Below are 18456 nucleotides of genomic sequence, written 5' to 3'. Positions count from 1 at the left end.
TGGTGACCTCGCTACTAACAGGAGGATCCTTTCCATCTGGTAAGAGTTTTCATTTCTTCCAGTGTGTAATGAATTTGAGAGGTTTATCTCAAATTCCCCTCGGTGGTGGTGGAAAATCTTCAACATCTTCCCATCCTTTGTGTATTCCTCTTTTTCACCTTTTTGAATTGGATTCACTCATCATCATAGGTGAACTTCATACACACATTTTTTTATATTTCATATATATTTATATACACTTCTTTTGGATTCACTTGTATATGTGGACTTTTTCATATAAATATATATTCTTTTTTTATGGGTTTAGAATTTCCATTTGTTCACTGAATGGTTATTTGTTTATTTGATTATATTTGAGTTGATGGATTTTTATCAATTTAGGATATTTGGGGATATAATTGTATTCTAGTAGCGCAACGGTTTTCCTTTACACATTTTGTTTGCATGATTATATTGCATGTTTTGTGTCGCTGTTTCTTTTTCACACAGGATTATTTAGTATTTGAGTGTTTTTTTCACCATTAGCATGGTATATACACCTTTTGATTACATGTTTGAATAAATGGCACGGCTGTATGGGTGGAGCCCCGCATGGCTGCGCTACTTTTAAAAAGTGACAGTGGGTGCAGGGAAAGGAACTCCTGCCCTCTGTCACAGGGGTGATTGGGAGAAGAAGGTGCAGGGAGCTGGAATAGGTTACATGTTCCACCCTAAAAACAGGTGGAACATATGACATATTCCAAAGGTGAACGTATCCTTTAAGATATGTTAATAAACGTGATATGGCAGAAAGACAAAACTGTTTTTATTTCAGATGCTGTATAAATACCAAAAACGCTTTTAATGCACATATTAAGTAGTAAATCAACTTACCATCATTCTGCTTCTTGATTTTTAAAGTGACAGTCTCCCCCGCCATTTGTAATAAATGAATGGCTTCACTCAAAGGTTTGCCTTTTAGACTGTTACTATTTATGGCTAGTATCCGATCCCCTATATGGATTGCTCCTGTCCTAAAATCAGAAAAAATACAAAATGCGCTAAATTAAAATCTTGACAAATTTTCTTTGGGTTTGAGTAGACAGTGGAGGGGTTTGATCACTTGCTGAGTCTTTACTGCTTTAAACAACCTTGGCAGTAATATCTTCCAGCAAGTGTAATCATAGTGGCCCAGATTCAAGTAGAATCGCGCAATATTTGCGTGGGCAAAGAGCAAATTTTTTTCTCTGCGCCCACGCAAATATTGCGCTTTGCCCGCGATTCACGGAGCAGTTGCTCCGTAAATTGCGCGGGCAATATGCTAAGCAGCCGGGCGCAAGGCTGCCTAATGTAAATGATGGGGGCGGGAATCATTTAAATTAGGCGCGCTCCCGCGCCGAGCGAACAGCGCATGCTCCGTCGGGAAACTTTCCCGACGTGCATTGCGGCAAATGACGTCGCAAGGACGTCATTTGCTTGTAAGTGAACGTGAATGGCGTCCAGCGCCATTCACGGTTCACTTACGTAAACGACGTGAAATTTAAACGTCGCGAGCGGGAGGCGCAGCTATACTTTAGCATTGGCTGCGCCTGCTATTAGCAGGAGCAACCTTATGCTAAAGGCGCCGTACGGAAACTCCGTACCTTGCGTACGCAGGGCCCGCGCAACTTTTGTGAATCGGTGGTAGTATGCAATTTGTATACTACACGCCGATCACAAAGGCCGCGCCCCCTAGCGGCCAACGCAAGAATGCAGCCTGGGATGTGAAGGCATAAGGAGGCTTATGTTTGTCACATTCTAGGCTGCATTCGGTGTAACGAGGTTCCTGAATCAGGAGCACTCGTTACACCGGAGCAAGTAAGCACTTGCGCCGCGCAACTATGGTTGCGCGGGCGCAAGTGCTTCTTGAATCTGGGCCACTGTGTTAAGATTAGTGCAAACTAAAATTCTGAGCCCATCTTTGGATTGCATCCTACGTATATTCCTAAGGAGAATTTGCGTGCATTTTGGGGTCAGTGGCCCTCTAATGGATCTTCCATAGGCATATATAGAGAGACCACTTCAGAAAAGAAAAAGAACTCTGGCCCTGGCACAAGAAATTTGGGAATACCATCATGAGGATGGACCACACAAAGAAGCCAGCAGAAGAGCACTTCACCTCACTCCAGCAAAAAAAATGCTCTGCTTAAAACAAAGGTCATTTACAACACTAATTCTTAGGCCCCCGTACACACGAGAGGATCGATCCGCTGAAATTGATCCGCGGATCGGTTTCAGCGGATAGATCCGCTGGTGTGTACGATCCAGCGTATATTTATCCGCGGATATATTTCGGGCCGACCGATTTCCAGCGGATAAAAATTTCTTAACATGCTAAGAAATCTATCCGCTGGAATCGGCTCCAGCGGATCGATCCGGTGGTCTGTACAGACTCACCGGATCGATCCGTCCGAACCCATCCCTCGCATGCGTCGTAATGATTCGACGCATGCATGGAATTCCTTATATGACAGCGTCGCGCACGTCGCCGCGTCATCATCGTGGCGACGGCGCGACACGTCATCGCGGTGGGAATTCGGCGCGGATTTCGAACCGATGGTGTGTACACTCCATCGGATCAAAATCCTCAGAGGATTTATCCGCGGAAACAGTCCGGAGGACCGTATCCGCGGATAAATCCTATCGTGTGTACTAGGCATAAGGGTTTGTATGACAAATAAATGTAAACAGGGAATATTTAAATTTCATAGTTTACTCTTCTTTGATGCATAAGATAAGTACTGTTCTCAAGGATAATTCTTGGTATTCTGTCTAGCACTAGAGAAATTATTGGCTGGAGCCTCTTATAAGATCTCTTTAATTAAGTCATTACTACCAGCAGGTGAGCACATTAAATTACTTGTGATAATTATAGCTCATCAGCTCTGTACAAATAGTCATATGAAAGATGTAAATAAAATAAAAAGCTTCATCTTTATGCAAAGAAAGCAGACAACAGCTTTGACCAATTCTGTGACATCTATAAAGAATGTCATAAGCATTTATTTGTGAGGAATTTTAAAGTGGATGTAAACCCACTGTCATCCTTTCTAAACTACTGCCATAGTGCTGATCTATAAGTATATAGATGCCTCCTGCATGTATCCTTACCTGTCAAATGTCTCCCCTCTGTCTGTTATAAGAACTGAAAAACTGCAGATTATGTGGGTGGATCTGTTGTCTGGAGCTCTGTGGGTGGAATTGTGATGTCAGTAGACTCCCCGCCCACCTCTACACTCCCCTTGTCAACATGCATTTTGTCCTGTGTATTCCTTACACTAATTTCTGCTATGATCACCAACATCCAGTCAAAATCCAGAAAAGTAACCACATGACTTCAGAAAAGGAGTGGAGGTGGGAATTAAAAAATAATGCCCGTCTCCAGGCTAGTGTCATTCACAGCAAGGGGGAGGAACGGACAAAAGTTTTCTCCTGTTTGTCCGTTTATTTCACTGAAAAAAGAAAAGAGGATTGCTCAGAGCTGGATTAACTATTTGTGGCAAGACTGAGCACAGATGATAGGAAATCTTTTACTCTACATTGTGACAGCAAAAATAAATAAAACATTTCGGGTTTACATCCACTAAGGGCACTGTAGAATCTGCTTCAATGGATACAGATTGTTACATGTATATCATTTACAGTTTCTTTTCAGTACAGCTTAAAGCTGTATGCCACGTGGTCATACAAGCACATATAACCATTAAATGACTACCCACAATCAACAAGGCTGAGGGGCTTTTGGGATGTATGTAGCAAATTCAGCAGATAGTGCTAGCCAACAAAATTCCAGGGAAATGCTCTTTCATTCTTTCTTTCATGTTCTCATCCTACCTTTAAAAAAATAAAAAAAATATTCTCATCCTAAATGAATACTCAACAACTGAATCACTCAGCTATGTATGCATGCAATCTAATGTTGATGGTCAGTTTTAGGGAAATTATCAGAAATGCATCTTAAAGCAGATCAGAACATTAATGAAAGTATGCCATCCTAACAGTATATTCTATAACTCATTCTCTATTTTGCCTCAAACAAGTTCTGAGCTTGGCCATATAAAGAGTTTGGCATCACCCAATCTCCAGGTTCATAGATCCAACTCAGGATTCTGAGCATACAAAAATAATAAGACAGGCTATATCTTCCTGGTAAGCTAGTCATGTGATGCTGGTCAGCAATTTCCTTCCCTCTAGCTCTATACAAATTACAAATGTCAGAGGAATTTGGTGCAACACAAATCAGGGATTTTGATTTCTTAATGCATTCTATGCATATTTAAAAATGAAAGTTCCAGAATCGAATTTAGAGATGGAATGTATATGGCAGCTCCACAATATAATTTACAGATGGAATGTATATAGCAGCTCTACAACATAATTTGCAGATGGAATCTAAGGGCCAGACCAGGTATGCATTGCCATCTAGTGTTTTTGCATGCTCCTCTTCAACCAATCCCAATGTTTTTTCTTAAGTGTGAGATCACACTGGAACACCTGGAAGGAGCCCACACAAACATGAGCAAGAAAAAGAAAAAAAACATACAGATACTGCTCTGGTCAGGTTTGAACTTGCACAACTGTGTAATCGTCTTTATTTTATTTTGTAGTAAGCATGCTGAAGAAAGCCCTTACCGCTCTGCCAGTCCACCTTTAGTAAGGCTTGAGATGATAATAGGATCAAAAGGCTCTTCAGTGCCAGAAATGGTAATTCCCAATGGCCCTCCATACCTCTTCAGTTCCACAGTATAAATGATATATCCAGCGCTTTCCTGTTCATCTACAAGTATAAAGATGGTGCCGTCGTATCAATGCAGAGATCATCCTTAATTAAATGCAGACACTTAGGAGATTAACTGCATTGCATCTTTATTAGTCAATGTGGCATGACAGTGCATGGCTGCCAGACATTTAGGATTACTGGGGCGAAGCATATTTTCCACACCAGAGAATCTGGCAACCATTTAGTCATTAGGTTGCTGACTTTATTTTAATTTGTAGATAAGCAAAACAGAAATATTCATTTAACTCTTGTATTTAATATACTATGAAATGCTTGCTACAAAGGAACAATCTCTCTGTGACCTTCATGGATATGTGAATGAATGCAATCATAAGTTGCATGCCTTAAACAAAAATTACAGAAATTGAAAAAGGAAAGATCCGACAGTCACTACTGCTGCTAATAAAAAGCTTGTTAACATTTACAAAATTAAAATATTCTTAAATCAAAGTACAACTAAAGGCGCCTGTATGAAAGTCTAAACAAGTACCAAAACCCAATAACTACCTTATATAATGCATAACAAAAACTTTCTAAAATGTTATTGGATTTTAAATGCTAAACACATACAACATACAATTAACCTTTTGATATTGTGACCTCTTTACAATAGATATACAGCATTATATTAAATAAATTTAGATATTCAGTGTTAACATAGTTTATAGCTTCTACTCATAGTAACAGTTTTCTATTCCAGATAGTATATTTTAGTGTTCAATATACACAATTTAGGTATTTAGACTTATTCTCTGAAGTCGTATAAGAGTATTCTATGGCATTTACTTCTTGCTTTTTAAGAGAAACAACCTATAATCTACTACCCTACTCATCTCAAAGTTTGCATACATTGAGGCATAGAGATGCAGGTTACTATTTTGTATCTGGTTCAACTTGAAACATTGTAGAATTACAGTCACAATTTCTTCTTCAGTCACTACAGGGTTTTGATGGTAGTTTTATTGGAGTACTAGTTGTGAGATAATGGACAGAGTGATCAGTCCATGTACAGATAGCCATTGAGCCCCTAAGTTTAGTATATGTATTCAGACATTCCCGATGTTGAAAGATCATCTTTTCCCTGGGTAAGATGGAACCGATTTGTTGTTGCCATTCTTCATAGGTAGGGGGATGGGGGTTAAACACTTCTTGGGTTATCAGCTTGGGGGCTAGAATAGAAAATGAAGTCTAGAAACTGGCTAGGATTTCTAGGAGGCACGACTATCTATTGCCCCCAGTATACAGAGTATGGATTATAGGGTGATTGTTGTCCTATAGGATTTGTTATGGTATCTACAACTGATTGCCAGTACTGATACAACTTGGGGCACTTCAGTAGCATGGGTAATAGTTCATCTGGAGCACTTTAACACCTAAAACTATTTGAAGCGTCACCTTGATGTCATTGTGCTTCTGTGGGGCGCAATATATCCTATGTATTATAAATAATTACATTAGTCTCTGTGTTGGTAATAAGAACACTTTATTTCCAAGGCTCTTTGCCAGGTTTCTTCTGCAATGTCGTCTATGGCGCTATGTGCTAGCTTTCCAATTAAAGGAATATGTGTTGATAAAAAAAATTGGGATTAAACTTGCATAGTCAGAACATGTAATAAAATATTTCATTATTGTCCCTGACTGAGCCAAATCCTCAGTAACCACTTAAGGACCTTGCCTGTTTTTCAGACTTGGTGTTTACAAGATTAAAACTGTTTTTTTTTGCTAGAAAATTACTTAGAACCCCCAAACATTATATATTTTTTCTAACACCCTAGAGAATAAAATGGCGGTCATTGCAATACTTTTTGTCTCACCGTATTTGCACAGCGGTCTTACAAGCGTACTTTTATTGGAAAAAATTCTCTTTTTTTAATTAAAAAATAAGACAACGGTAAAGTTAGCCCATTTTGTTTTTATATTGTGAAAGATAATGTTACGCCGAGTAAAAGAATACTCAACATGTCACGCTTCAAAATTGCGCCCGCTCGTGGAATGGCGTCAAACTTTTACCATTAAAAATCTCCATAGGCGACGTTTAAAAAATTCTATAGGTTGCATATTTTGAGTTACAGAGGAGGTCTAGGGCTAGAATTATTGCTCTCGCTCTAACGATCGCGGTGATACCTCACTTGTGTGGTTTGAACACTGTTTTCATATGCGGGCGCTACTCACGTATGCGTTCGCTTCTGCACGCGAGCTCGTCGGGACGGGGTGCTTTATTTTTTATTAATTTTATTAATTTTTATTTATTTTATTAATTTTTACACAAAAAAAAAGGGTCACTTTTATTCCTATTACAAGGAATGTAAACATCCCTTGTAATAGAAAAAGGCATGACAGGTCCTCTTAAATATAAGATCTGGGCTCATATTTAGACTAAAATGCAAAAAATAAAATTGTCATTTGAAAAAATGACAAGAAAATATGCCTTTAAGAAGCATTGCCCTCACTCGTATCCCAGCCGAGCAGGACACAGGACACGATCGCCTCCACCGCTGCCGACGGCTCCGGTAAGCGGCGGAGGGCGCAGGAGAGCGGTGGGCCCTCTCCTGACGCCGATAACAGTGATCTTGCGGCGAATCCGTCGCGGAGACCATCGTTATCGTTAACAGGACCGCTCACAGGAAAGATGGATATCTCGGTTGTGGCAGCTGCTGTTACCAAGATATCCATCTTTAAAATTTCGACTTATATATACGTGAGCAGGTCCTTAAGTGGTTAATTTGTTTCTCACATGCTCCCCCTCCCAGACACTGCAGTTTACAGTAAGAGGGTTTCAGCAACAAAGGCAGTGATGTCAATCTAGAAAGCAGTGGGCAGGACTAGGTGCGGCCAGGTGCTGTTTGACAAGCTACAGACCTGTGAATCAGCAGTGATCATGCTAATAACCACAACCCCAGAAACATCTTGTTACCACTGTGCAACAAAAAGGAGAACAAGAGAAATAAAGACCCCCCACCCCACCAAATACAATGAACACATATTTGCGAACAACTAAATAAGGACATGCCTCTGGTTTGAACTTCTAATAAAAATTAAGATACCTCCTGTTTTAAATTTAGTTGAAAACATACATAACTATCACATTACAACTCCTCAACATAAACAAAGTGACCAACAGATAATGCTAAGTGCTAAAGGTATGACAGGAAAACACATCACACAGTAGTTTTATTTTTGGTCTCACGTGCCATAATGTGAGTGTCTTGGCTATATTAAGTCCTATGCTTAAAGCTGGATATTTCTGAACACATTTGCCACCGTACTCCTCTTTCCCCAGACTTACTTCTATTCTTTGCTCACAGTTAAACAGAGTCCTAACATATACACTTATGTTTCCAAGTGGGAATGAGACCCTAAGAGTACCAAATTTAAGGAAGATTGATCATAAATATGGCCCACAATGGCTTTCTGCTTCATCAACACATTCACAGTTGAATCGGCTTTTAAAATCCATCTTAAAGTGGTACATGGCTCTGTCTGGCACACCCCATCCTCTCCCGACACCTGTATCTAAGGCTGCTCTGTTCCTGGGGACATTCTTTACACATGTTGGACATGCTCTGTGCTCGCTAGGTTTTGGACAAAAGTTCTTAAACTCTTAAAACCATTGCTGACTTGTTCCTTTCCTAGAGATCCGTTGTATGCCTTGTTACACTTGAAGCCCCTGGACTTTGCGAGGACTCAATTTAAATTGGCAACGTATGTGTTACTGGCAGTAAAACAAACCATAGCAGACGCATGTAAACAATTTTTTTTCCCTTTACAAAAGTCCACCAGAGCACATATTTATTTTTTTAGGAAAAATCTCAGTAGCATTCTTCTAGACATGCATGATACATTTTTAAAAACATGGACCCCTTGAATTCAATATGCCCACCCCTTTCTGCTCACATCTAGTTATGTGCTGCTATGGGTACCGAGGCCCCCAAGAATCTGGCTAGTGTGTCCTTGACATACTTTCCTCCTTTCTATACCTTTTCCCCTACTACTACTATGGAGGCCCTGGTTTACAAATCTTTTTGTTTTCTGCATGGCAGGCCCAACATCCGCACCAAACCCATAAGCACCCCCTACTTTGCTACTGGCGCTCAGCTCATGTTTTTGCATACATTGCTAACCAATTACTTTATTATTAATATGTACTTTGGTATACTTGTTGTTCTACCTTTCACTTACTCTTTTATTTGATATTTGATGGATACTGTTTTGGAATTTACTAATATATCAAATTTTCTTATACATCTGTATGAGGTTATGCTCTGTAACCTTTAAACTCTTCAATAAAAATAATTGAAAGCAAAAGCTGCATACCTGAGTTTGGTTATTATGGAACCCCAATTAGTCCCCAAAGACAAAGTTCAACTTTTCAGTTACTGTCTCTGGAGTAAACAAACCCTTACTTGCTTGTGGATTTTGGATGTACTAGTTAAAGCCCCCAAAAATTATTTAAATACCTTGGGCCAAGGCACCCTGCCCCACCGTGGCCATTGCAACTGAGCCCTTGTCTATGTTGGAGGAGTGCTCCAACCAAACTATACAAAGGATGGTTGCTTACTAGTTTCTCAGCTAAAAGAGTAGGCCACCCCAACTATATCAGGGTGGCATGTTCTTTAACCATTTCAATACCAGTTTCCTTTTCCCCCTTCCTGCCCAGGCCAGTTTTCAGATTTCAGTGCTGTCAGTTTGAATTTTTTTTTTGGAGACAATCAGACCTTTCTTTTGGTGGTAATTAATTATCACTGTTTTTTTTATTTATTTGCTATATGGCAAAAAAAAAAAACACATGTTTTTCTAAGTTTCTACTCTAAAGTTTTGTAATAGTCTTTCTTTATACATTTGGGCCAAAATGTATTCTCCTACATTTCTTTGGTGAAAACAACTCAAATCAGTGTATATTATTTAGTCTGTGTGAAAGTTAGAGAGTCTATAAACTATGATATATATATATAGATATATATATATATATATATATATATATATATAAATAAAATATATATGCAAATTGATCGATCCCAAAATACTGACTTACTAATACCCCCAAAACACCCCTTTTGGAGATATTAACCACTTGCTTACTGGGCACATAAACCCCCTTCGTTCCCAGGCGAAATTTCAGCTTCCGGCACTGCGTCGCTTTAACTGACAATTGCGCGGTCGTGCGACGTGACTCCCAAACAAAATTGGCGTCCTTTTTTCCCCACAAATAGAGCTTTCTTTTGGTGGTATTTGATCACCTCTGTGGTTTTTATTTTTTGCGCTATAAACAAAAAAAGAGCGACAATTGAAAAAAAATATATATATTTTTTTACTTGTTGCTATAATAAATATCCCAATTTTTTTAAAAAAAAAAAAATGTTTTCTCAGTTAAGGCCGATACGTATTTTTCGACGTATTTTTGTAAAAAAAAAAAAAAAAAAAAATCGCAATAAGCGACTGGTTTGCGCAAAAGTTATAGCGCCTACAAAATGGGGAACATAATTATGATTTTTTTTATTATTTTTTTTTTTACTAGTAATGGCGGTGATCTGCAAATTTTTATTGGGACTGGGATATTGCGGCGGACGTATCGGACACTTTTGACACAAATTTGACGCCATTCACATTTATACAGCGATCAGTGCTATAAAAATGCACTAATTACTGTATAAATGTGACTGGCAGGGAAGGGGTTAACACTAGGGGGTGAGGAAGGGGTTAACTGTGTAGCCTGGGCGTGTCTAACTGTGTGGGGGGAGGGGGGTGACTGGGGGAGGTGACCGATGCTGTGTCTCTATGTACAAGAGACACAGATCGGTCTCCTCTCCTCTGACAGCACGTGGAGCTCTGTGTTTACACCCAGAGCTCCACGTTCCTGCTGTCACCTGCCGTGTCACCGACGATCGCGTGTACCCAGCGGACATCGCGGCCGCCAGGTACACGCATCGGGTCTTCGGCGATGCGCCGGGACAGTTTTTACCCGCCGCGCGCCACCCAGTGGCGCGCGCGGGTAATGCACATAAAAGGCCGTGTTTAAACGGCCACTTGGCACTTGAGAGCCGCGCTGCGGACGTATTTTGTCTATAGCGCGGATCTCAAGTGGTTAAGTAGTAGTTAATTAGACTCCCCAAAGTAAATAAAAATTATTTAGCTTTTTCACAAAGTTGAAGCCCCACACATGTGGTATCACCATACTTGGGAGGTAGAGTAGAATGTGTTTTGGAGTGCAATAATGAGCATAGGCATGCTTATAATTACACTTCAAAACACATTCTATTATGCCTCCCAAGTATGGGGATACCACACGTGTGGGGCTTCAATTACACCCTAAAACACATTCTACTTTGCTTTAAGAGTATGGGGATACCATATGCAAGACTTTTTCACAGCCTAACTACATAGAGGGACCCAAAACCCAGGAGCACCTTTGGGCTTTCAAGAAACTTAAATCATACATCTAATTTCCTGACTATCACATCTTTGGAGGCCCTGGAGCAGCAGGAAAGTAGCAACGTCCACAGAATTTCCACATTTTGGAAAGCAAACACTCCAAGGTATTTGATGAAAGGCATGGTGAGTTTTTTGAAAATGTATTTTTTGACATAAGTTTTTGAAAAATGGAGGAAAGAAAAGTGCTCATCAGTCCAGCCTATCAGTGACCAGCAGTCCAGCCTATCAGTGCCCATCCATCAGTGCAGCCTCACCAGTGCACAGCAAAGGGGGAAAATTACCTGTCTGCAAAATTTTATAAAAAAAGGACTAAAGTCTTTTTTTTTATGTTTAGTCTTTTTTTGTTTGCTAAGGAAAAACACCAGTAGTGATTAAATAACACCAAAAGAAAGGTCTATTTGTGTGAAAAAAAATGTATAAGCATTTCACATGGGTACAGTGTAGCATGACCATGCAATTGTCATTCAAAGAGTGACAGTGCTGAAAGCTGAAAATTGGCCTGGGCATGTGGGGGGGGGGGGTTAAGTGCCCAGTAAGCACGTGGTTAATATATGATAATGACAGCATTAATGGTTTCTGGATTCTACAGGTACATTCACCGACTCATTTGGGCAAGAAACCCCTAGCCGAGATGTTTGGTTTCCGGGGGTCCCTAATTAATTCATGCAACTTTGTGGAGCGCAACGCTGTATCTTCAAAACCGCAACCATTTTTTTGTTGGGTATGCTTTTATCATAGGCCTAATCAATTACAGTATGTTAAATAATTCTCTCTAACCTTTATCTAAACCTATAGCTGATATCGTAGTGTACCACTATATTCCATAATGAATCTCCTTGAGACTTAGAATCTCTCTATTCCTAAGGAATCTCTTCACAACAACATCCTTATCCAATGGCTTTTTTTTTTTTGCAATTTTTCTATTCTACCACAATTCCTGTGTGGCTCAACATTCTGTCCTGAGCAAATTATCCCCTCAGACCCTCTGAAAATCGATTTGTCTCAAAACTTGTGCAACAGCCTTAACAACAGACTATGTATTGGAAATGTTTTAGATTCATGTGGGTATGGCCCAAGGCATTAGAAGCCGTGGGGGTCTCATTTCTGCCTATACCTACTTAAAAAGGTTAATATTTACTATGGAATCATCAGGAAAACAGGAAAGCAGGTCAAGTGCTTAGCATGCTCCCACAGCATACGTGCAGTAGTCTCAAACACCATCTGGACATTCTGTATGTACAGAGCTATTTCCCGAGTCATGACCACACTAGAACTGATAGAGTGGACATTGTGAGTATGTGCTCACATGAACTGTGAACCTGCATCAGAGTTTATGTATTCAGTAGGAGAGATTTTGCTGTTTATTATGTTGGAGCTGTTCATATCTGTATATAAGGGTTTGCAGTATATTTAAAATGTTGATGTGTAAGCATGCTTTAAATCACCACTATGGATGAAATTTATTAACCAAGGCTTTTGGTAGAGTAAGGGTGCAGTCTTTAAACCCTTTGTGCCTACAGGTAAAATAAATATTAATGCCTAAGCACAATTTTGCAACTTTGGCATGTGTTCGTACAATCGTACACAACTACTTTGTGTATCCAGGTGGATTATGCCCTTTTTCAGGACACAGTGGGCTTTCATGTGGCAATAAATGGTCTATTTTTTTTTTTTATCAAAGGAAAACTGGGCCAAAATTGTACATTTCTCGCTACTATCAAAACCTTTTAACAATGAATAACCCAAAATAAATTCTCCTGCTCCTGACGATCACAGAGATATCACATACAGTATCTTACAAAAGTGAGTACACCCCTCACATTTTTGTAAATATTTTATTTTATCTTTTTATGTGACAACACTGAAGAAATTACACTTTGCTACACTGTAAAATAGTAAAATTTAAAGTAGTGAGTGTACAGCTTGTATAACAGTGTAAATTTACTTTCACCTCAAAATAACTCAACACAGCCAATAATGTCTAAACCACTGGCAACAAAAGTGAGTACATCCCAAAGTGAAAATGTCCAAATTGGACCCAATTAGCCATTTTCCCTCCCCAGTGTCATGCAACTTGTTAGTGTTACAAGGTCTCAAGTGTAAACAGGAAAGCAGGTGTGTTAAATTTGGTGTTATCGCTCTCACTCTCTCATACTGGTCACTAGAAGTTCAACATGACAACTCATGGCAAAGAACTCTGAGGAGTTGAAAAAAAAATTGTTGCTCTACATAAAGATAGGCTAGGCTATTAGAAGAATGCCATGACCCTGAAACTGAGCTGCAGCACAGTGGCCAAGACCATACAGCAGTTTAACAGGACAGGTTCCACTCAGAACAGGCCTCGCCATGGTCGACCAAAGAAGTTAAGTGCACGTGCTCAGCTTCATATCCAGAGGTCGTCTTTGGGAAATAGATGTATGAGTGCTGCCAGCATTTCTGCAGAGGTTGAAGGGGGTCAGCCTGTCGGTGCTCAGACCATACGCAGTGTGATGTTTGAGTTGTCCTCGTGGAGTGACATTATTTCGGCAAATACTGTATCTCAGTGACGGGATTATTAGATATCATGTATATGTCCCATACTTTGAAACCCTCAATTGTACTTAGGATAAATATACAGGGGATGTCCGTGTTGAATTTTTTTGCAACATAAGAGCTTTGGGATATGAGTTTTGGTTTGCCGTTGGATTTTCCTTGATGGATGCATGAAGAAATGTAGCACTGCATAAATGTATGTCATGTAGTGCTGCATAGATGCTTTTTTTCACTGCAAGCTGAACATTTTTATTATTGTGATTACTTACATCCGTAGTCTCTCACCAAGGAATTCTTCTTTGCTATACCTTGGATATTGTATGCAAAAGAAAATTGCGCTTAGTGTAAATAACTAACAAAATTGACTTAAATGATTTGTGACAAGAAACGGCAGCACTCACAAATATGTACACACCATATCCAACAAATTATATATATCAACATGTTGCGCAGTCATGTATTAGTGATTAGGCAAACAAAAGTCTATCTTTAAAATGGATGTGTAAACATATATAGGAGTCCAAAGACCAATTATAATCCACAAGATGAAAAGAAAGAAAATGTACATCCAATTTCAATCGGTGATCACACCCAGTTCTCCCCACAGGATACATAAAGCAAATATATCTTCTTACCAGATATGCGTATCAGTGAGCAATCACCTCTCACATTGGGTACAAACCACCTCAGTCTACTTAGTGGACTCCAATGATAATTATTTATATATCTTGACATTTGTCTTTCTGCATTACGTGGTTTATTGATTTTAGGATGTGGCCAGTCCCAGTGTTCTTATCAGAGTCATGGGGTTTGTACACATTTATAAATACGGGGAATATCCACATATATGTGAGAGTTATGAAGAAAAAAAACCTACTTTGGTGTGCATCAAGCGTAAGGTGATAATACGGATGCACCGGTATTAGATGTGCCACCGCCCCGATATTGTAGAATTGAACTAAGGACTAGTGAGTTGGGCTTTGAAGGCACACGATACAAAAATTGTAGAAAACTAGAAAAATTTATTATAGATATAGAAATATCATAGAAACCGTTATAAATAAAAAATCACAAAGTGAAGTTCAATTGACAACTGGTTTACCACACACGGTTCACATACATTGTATAGTTCTAACATAAAAAGCTTAAGATAAAAAGCATAATTATAAAAAACGTTATATCACAAGTGACCAGATGGTTGTCCAGAGGACTAGGAGGATTTGCTCGACATGTTGCGCGCTTATGGAATTAGCGCTTCCTCAGGAGCATAGATATTTCATTAAGGGGTATCCTGCGTTGGTGGTAATCAACGAACGGTCTTTTATTGGCCAGAGTAGCGCCAGTACTGGCGCTACTCTGTTACCAGGGACACACTCAGCTATACACTGTACTGCAACACTAAGGACTTTAACGCCCTTACCTATTATCCTTTCCATACCCATGGACTAAGGTCAGTTAGGTAGGCGATTATTTAGACAGATTTACCCATCTGTTTTTCTATGTCCGATTTAATACACTGTATGCACTAGCTGGGTGTGTGAACATATACCTGGATCAGATTCATTGTTCGTTGCTTACCAGCAATCAACTGCCATACCACCGCATGCAATTTAGTTCTGCTTTTTCTTTATGATTATACTCTCCTATCTGGTTGAAACAAATTTCCTTGTGAATTACAATCAGTGATAGGCCAATAAAAGACCGTTCGTTGATTACCACCAACGCGGGATACCCCTTAATGAAATATCTATGCTCCTGAGGAAGCGCTAATTCCATAAGCGCGCAACATGTCGAGCAAATCCTCCTAGTCCTCTGGACAACCATCTGGTCACTTGTGATATAACGTTTTTTATAATTATGCTTTTTATCTTAAGCTTTTTATGTTAGAACTATACAATGTATGTGAACCGTGTGTGGTAAACCAGTTGTCAATTGAACTTCACTTTGTGATTTTTTATTTATAACGGTTTCTATGATATTTCTATATCTATAATAAATTTTTCTAGTTTTCTACAATTTTTGTATCGTGTGCCTTCAAAGCCCAACTCACTAGTCCTTATGTGAGAGTTATGTTGTTGACGGTACTGTCATTTATTTATGCTAGGAGAGTTCTTCAATTTTTCTACACTAGGCTCATGGGTTTTATATTACCATGGTATTGTCTTATGTTCATGTACAATAAACATTGTACCAACCAACAATGACTTGTTTTTTTCTTTATTTGAGATATTAATATAATGAGTGTATAATTGTGGTCTGCTGTAGTTTATAAACAGTATATTTACTTTGGTGTTATTTTGCATTTACTGTAGATTCCAGTCTAATGCAAGAATTGGAGCCCATTCATTTTTCTTTTGTTTCTGACAGATTACCTTTAATTCGATTCTCTTTTTATGCACAACTACCTTTACTTTTAGAAACAGCAGTGAGCCAAAATTCTGTGATTAGTCATTCTAAGGCACTCATTTCACAGAACAATTGCACTGTACATAAAAACAATGTACAAAAAAAGGACCAGGGAAAAAGCCAGCCATAGACTGTTCAAATCTCAGCCGGTTCAGCAGGGACCAGCTGAGTCTCAAACCATGCATGAGCAGGCTGAATGTATCCAAGTTAATTGGCCAATCAACTCAGGTACAACCAAGCCTGTCAGATTTTACATGTGATTATTGCTAGTGGCTATTATAGCCGCTAGCAGTAATCATTGTGTTCGCCCAGGAGGGACCGATTGGCTCCGCAGGAGGGATTCGAGTGATTTTTACTGGAAAGAAAATTGCTCAGTCTATGGCCAGCTTTCCCAATCCTATGCACTGTCCACTGTAATCGTAACCTGCTGAAACCAGATAGATTACGTTTTTGATCTTCTATGGCCATAGCTACCAAACTATAGAATTCATTATTGCGTTTTAATATATGGTATTTCTGGGTTTATCATATCATTACCAAAATAGCTAGAAGTAGAAAAGAAAGCACTAAAGAGAAGAATGAGGATACAATGAAAGGGGAATCTATTTGGGATTCAATCATTTTGTTAACCTCCTAACCTGAGTTATCTTCATCTTTGCGTATCTTTAGCTTCACCAGGTCTTCACATTGCTGTAAAATTTGAACTGCATCCTCCATGGAGCAGTTGTCCAGCCGAATATTGTCTATGGCGAGCAGTTTATCCCCCAGCTCCAAGGTCCCTGTGCTGTACATGGACAATCATGATTTATAAATAAATAACTCATTGTTTATATATTCAGATTCTGTAAGTGTGCAGGAGTATATTTTTCTTCTTGTTGCAATAAAGTTTACTGCAAGTCGACTCTTTTTACATCTATTTTTGCACAAACCACCAATGTATATGAAATGTAGTCAAAAATCAGATGTAGATGTTTCCATAATCTCGAAAACATAAATCTATCATAAAAAGGTCACATGCTTTATTTACTTTGAACACAAAAGGTTTACATTCAAGTTATGGCGTGGCATAGTTCTAGAATTGGCATATTGCCAGGATCTCTACCAGTCATCTTTACTAAAGCTGGATACACATTATACGATTTTCTTTAGATTTTTTCCTTTAGATTTACCAAAACCATATAATATGAGGTCAAACCTAAACACTTTCAATTTCTATGCAATCAGGCAGACCCTTGTACTACATAGTTAAAGATAAATCTAAAGGAAATCAAACAACAAAAGTTGTATAGTGTGTATCCAGCTTAAGACTTTGAATGAATCTATTAGGAGAGCAATATAGGAGCTGCCATTGTTGGTTTTAAAAATGAAGACTGCAGGACATGTCCTCACAATCCTGGCTTCGCGCTCTGTAACAGCATACTGGACAAGAGCGCTGACTGTTTAGACTTACGGTAACTTACTTGCAGTGCCTAGGGTAATAGTAAAAATGACTTACTTACTTACCTACGCACTTGCTCTTGAAGGCAACTTCAGTGCTACAAGGCTGGTTGATGCAGTACCTTAATTAAGGATTTCCAGTAGTCACAGGTACTCCAAAGTAATCAGGTACAATGCAGAGCTAATAGCCCTGCATTGTATGTGAGGTTGCTGAGAAATTGCCCACAAGCCAGAGTGTCAAGGAGAAGAGCCGAGAGCTAGCTGTCAAAGCAGCAAGGGATACGGTAAGTAAAAGTCCTTGTTACTGGTACTATAGGCCAGCCCTCAAAATTTCCACCTGCCTGCTCACATTTGGCGAGTGGAATTTAGCTAAAGGAAATGGGAGCCAATTCTCCTCCCAGCGATCAGCCAGGAAACTGTGGGCAAGGGAGAGGAGAGGAAGAGACGTCGGCCTGATAACACAGAGGGGAACTCCGCTGTCAAACAATGTCCTGCCTCCTCGATTGGCTCCTATAACAGACAGCACACTGGACCAATTCTGGGAAATTGAAGTAGTGTAACATCCATCATAAGAGCTGGTCCAGGAGGTGGGCTTTTGACAGCGGCTGGCTTTTCAGATCCAAGCTGTGTCATAGGCTTGCTTTGGTGGGCACCGACGAGGCTTGCTTTGGTGGGCACCGACGAGGCTTGCTTTGGTGGGCACCGACGAGGCTTGCTTTGGTGGGCACCGACGAGGCTTGCTTTGGTGGGCAACGGCGAGGCTTGCTTTGATGGGCACCGACGAGGCTTGCTTTGGTGGGAACCGACGAGGCTTGCTTTGGTGGGAACCGACGAGGCTTGCTTTGGTGGGTAAG

General features: G+C 39.6%; 1 protein-coding gene across 16 annotated transcripts in view; it reads right to left on the bottom strand.

Annotated features, from left to right (window-relative positions):
- Positions 1 to 18456, bottom strand: part of GRIP1 (glutamate receptor interacting protein 1) — a 713137-nt gene that overhangs the window by 20496 nt on the left and 674185 nt on the right. For 9 of the 16 annotated variants that reach the window (XM_040344055.1, XM_040344049.1, XM_040344050.1 and 6 more), the window contains 4 exons: positions 16804 to 16949; positions 14029 to 14067; positions 4651 to 4795; positions 874 to 1013 (listed from right to left, as the gene is read on the bottom strand). In XM_040344055.1, the coding sequence (XP_040199989.1) occupies positions 874 to 1013; positions 4651 to 4795; positions 14029 to 14067; positions 16804 to 16949 (470 nt within the window). The remainder of the gene's footprint in view (positions 1 to 873; positions 1014 to 4650; positions 4796 to 14028; positions 14068 to 16803; positions 16950 to 18456) is intronic. The other 7 variants (XM_040344051.1, XM_040344053.1, XM_040344061.1 and 4 more) reach the window with 1 other exon arrangement.

The sequence above is a fragment of the Rana temporaria genome, chromosome 3 (genome assembly GCF_905171775.1).
Source record: "Rana temporaria chromosome 3, aRanTem1.1, whole genome shotgun sequence".
Lineage (NCBI taxonomy): Eukaryota > Metazoa > Chordata > Amphibia > Anura > Ranidae > Rana > Rana temporaria.
The sequence above is the reverse complement of the archived record's forward strand: the minus strand, read 5'-3'. Positions and strand labels throughout refer to the sequence as shown.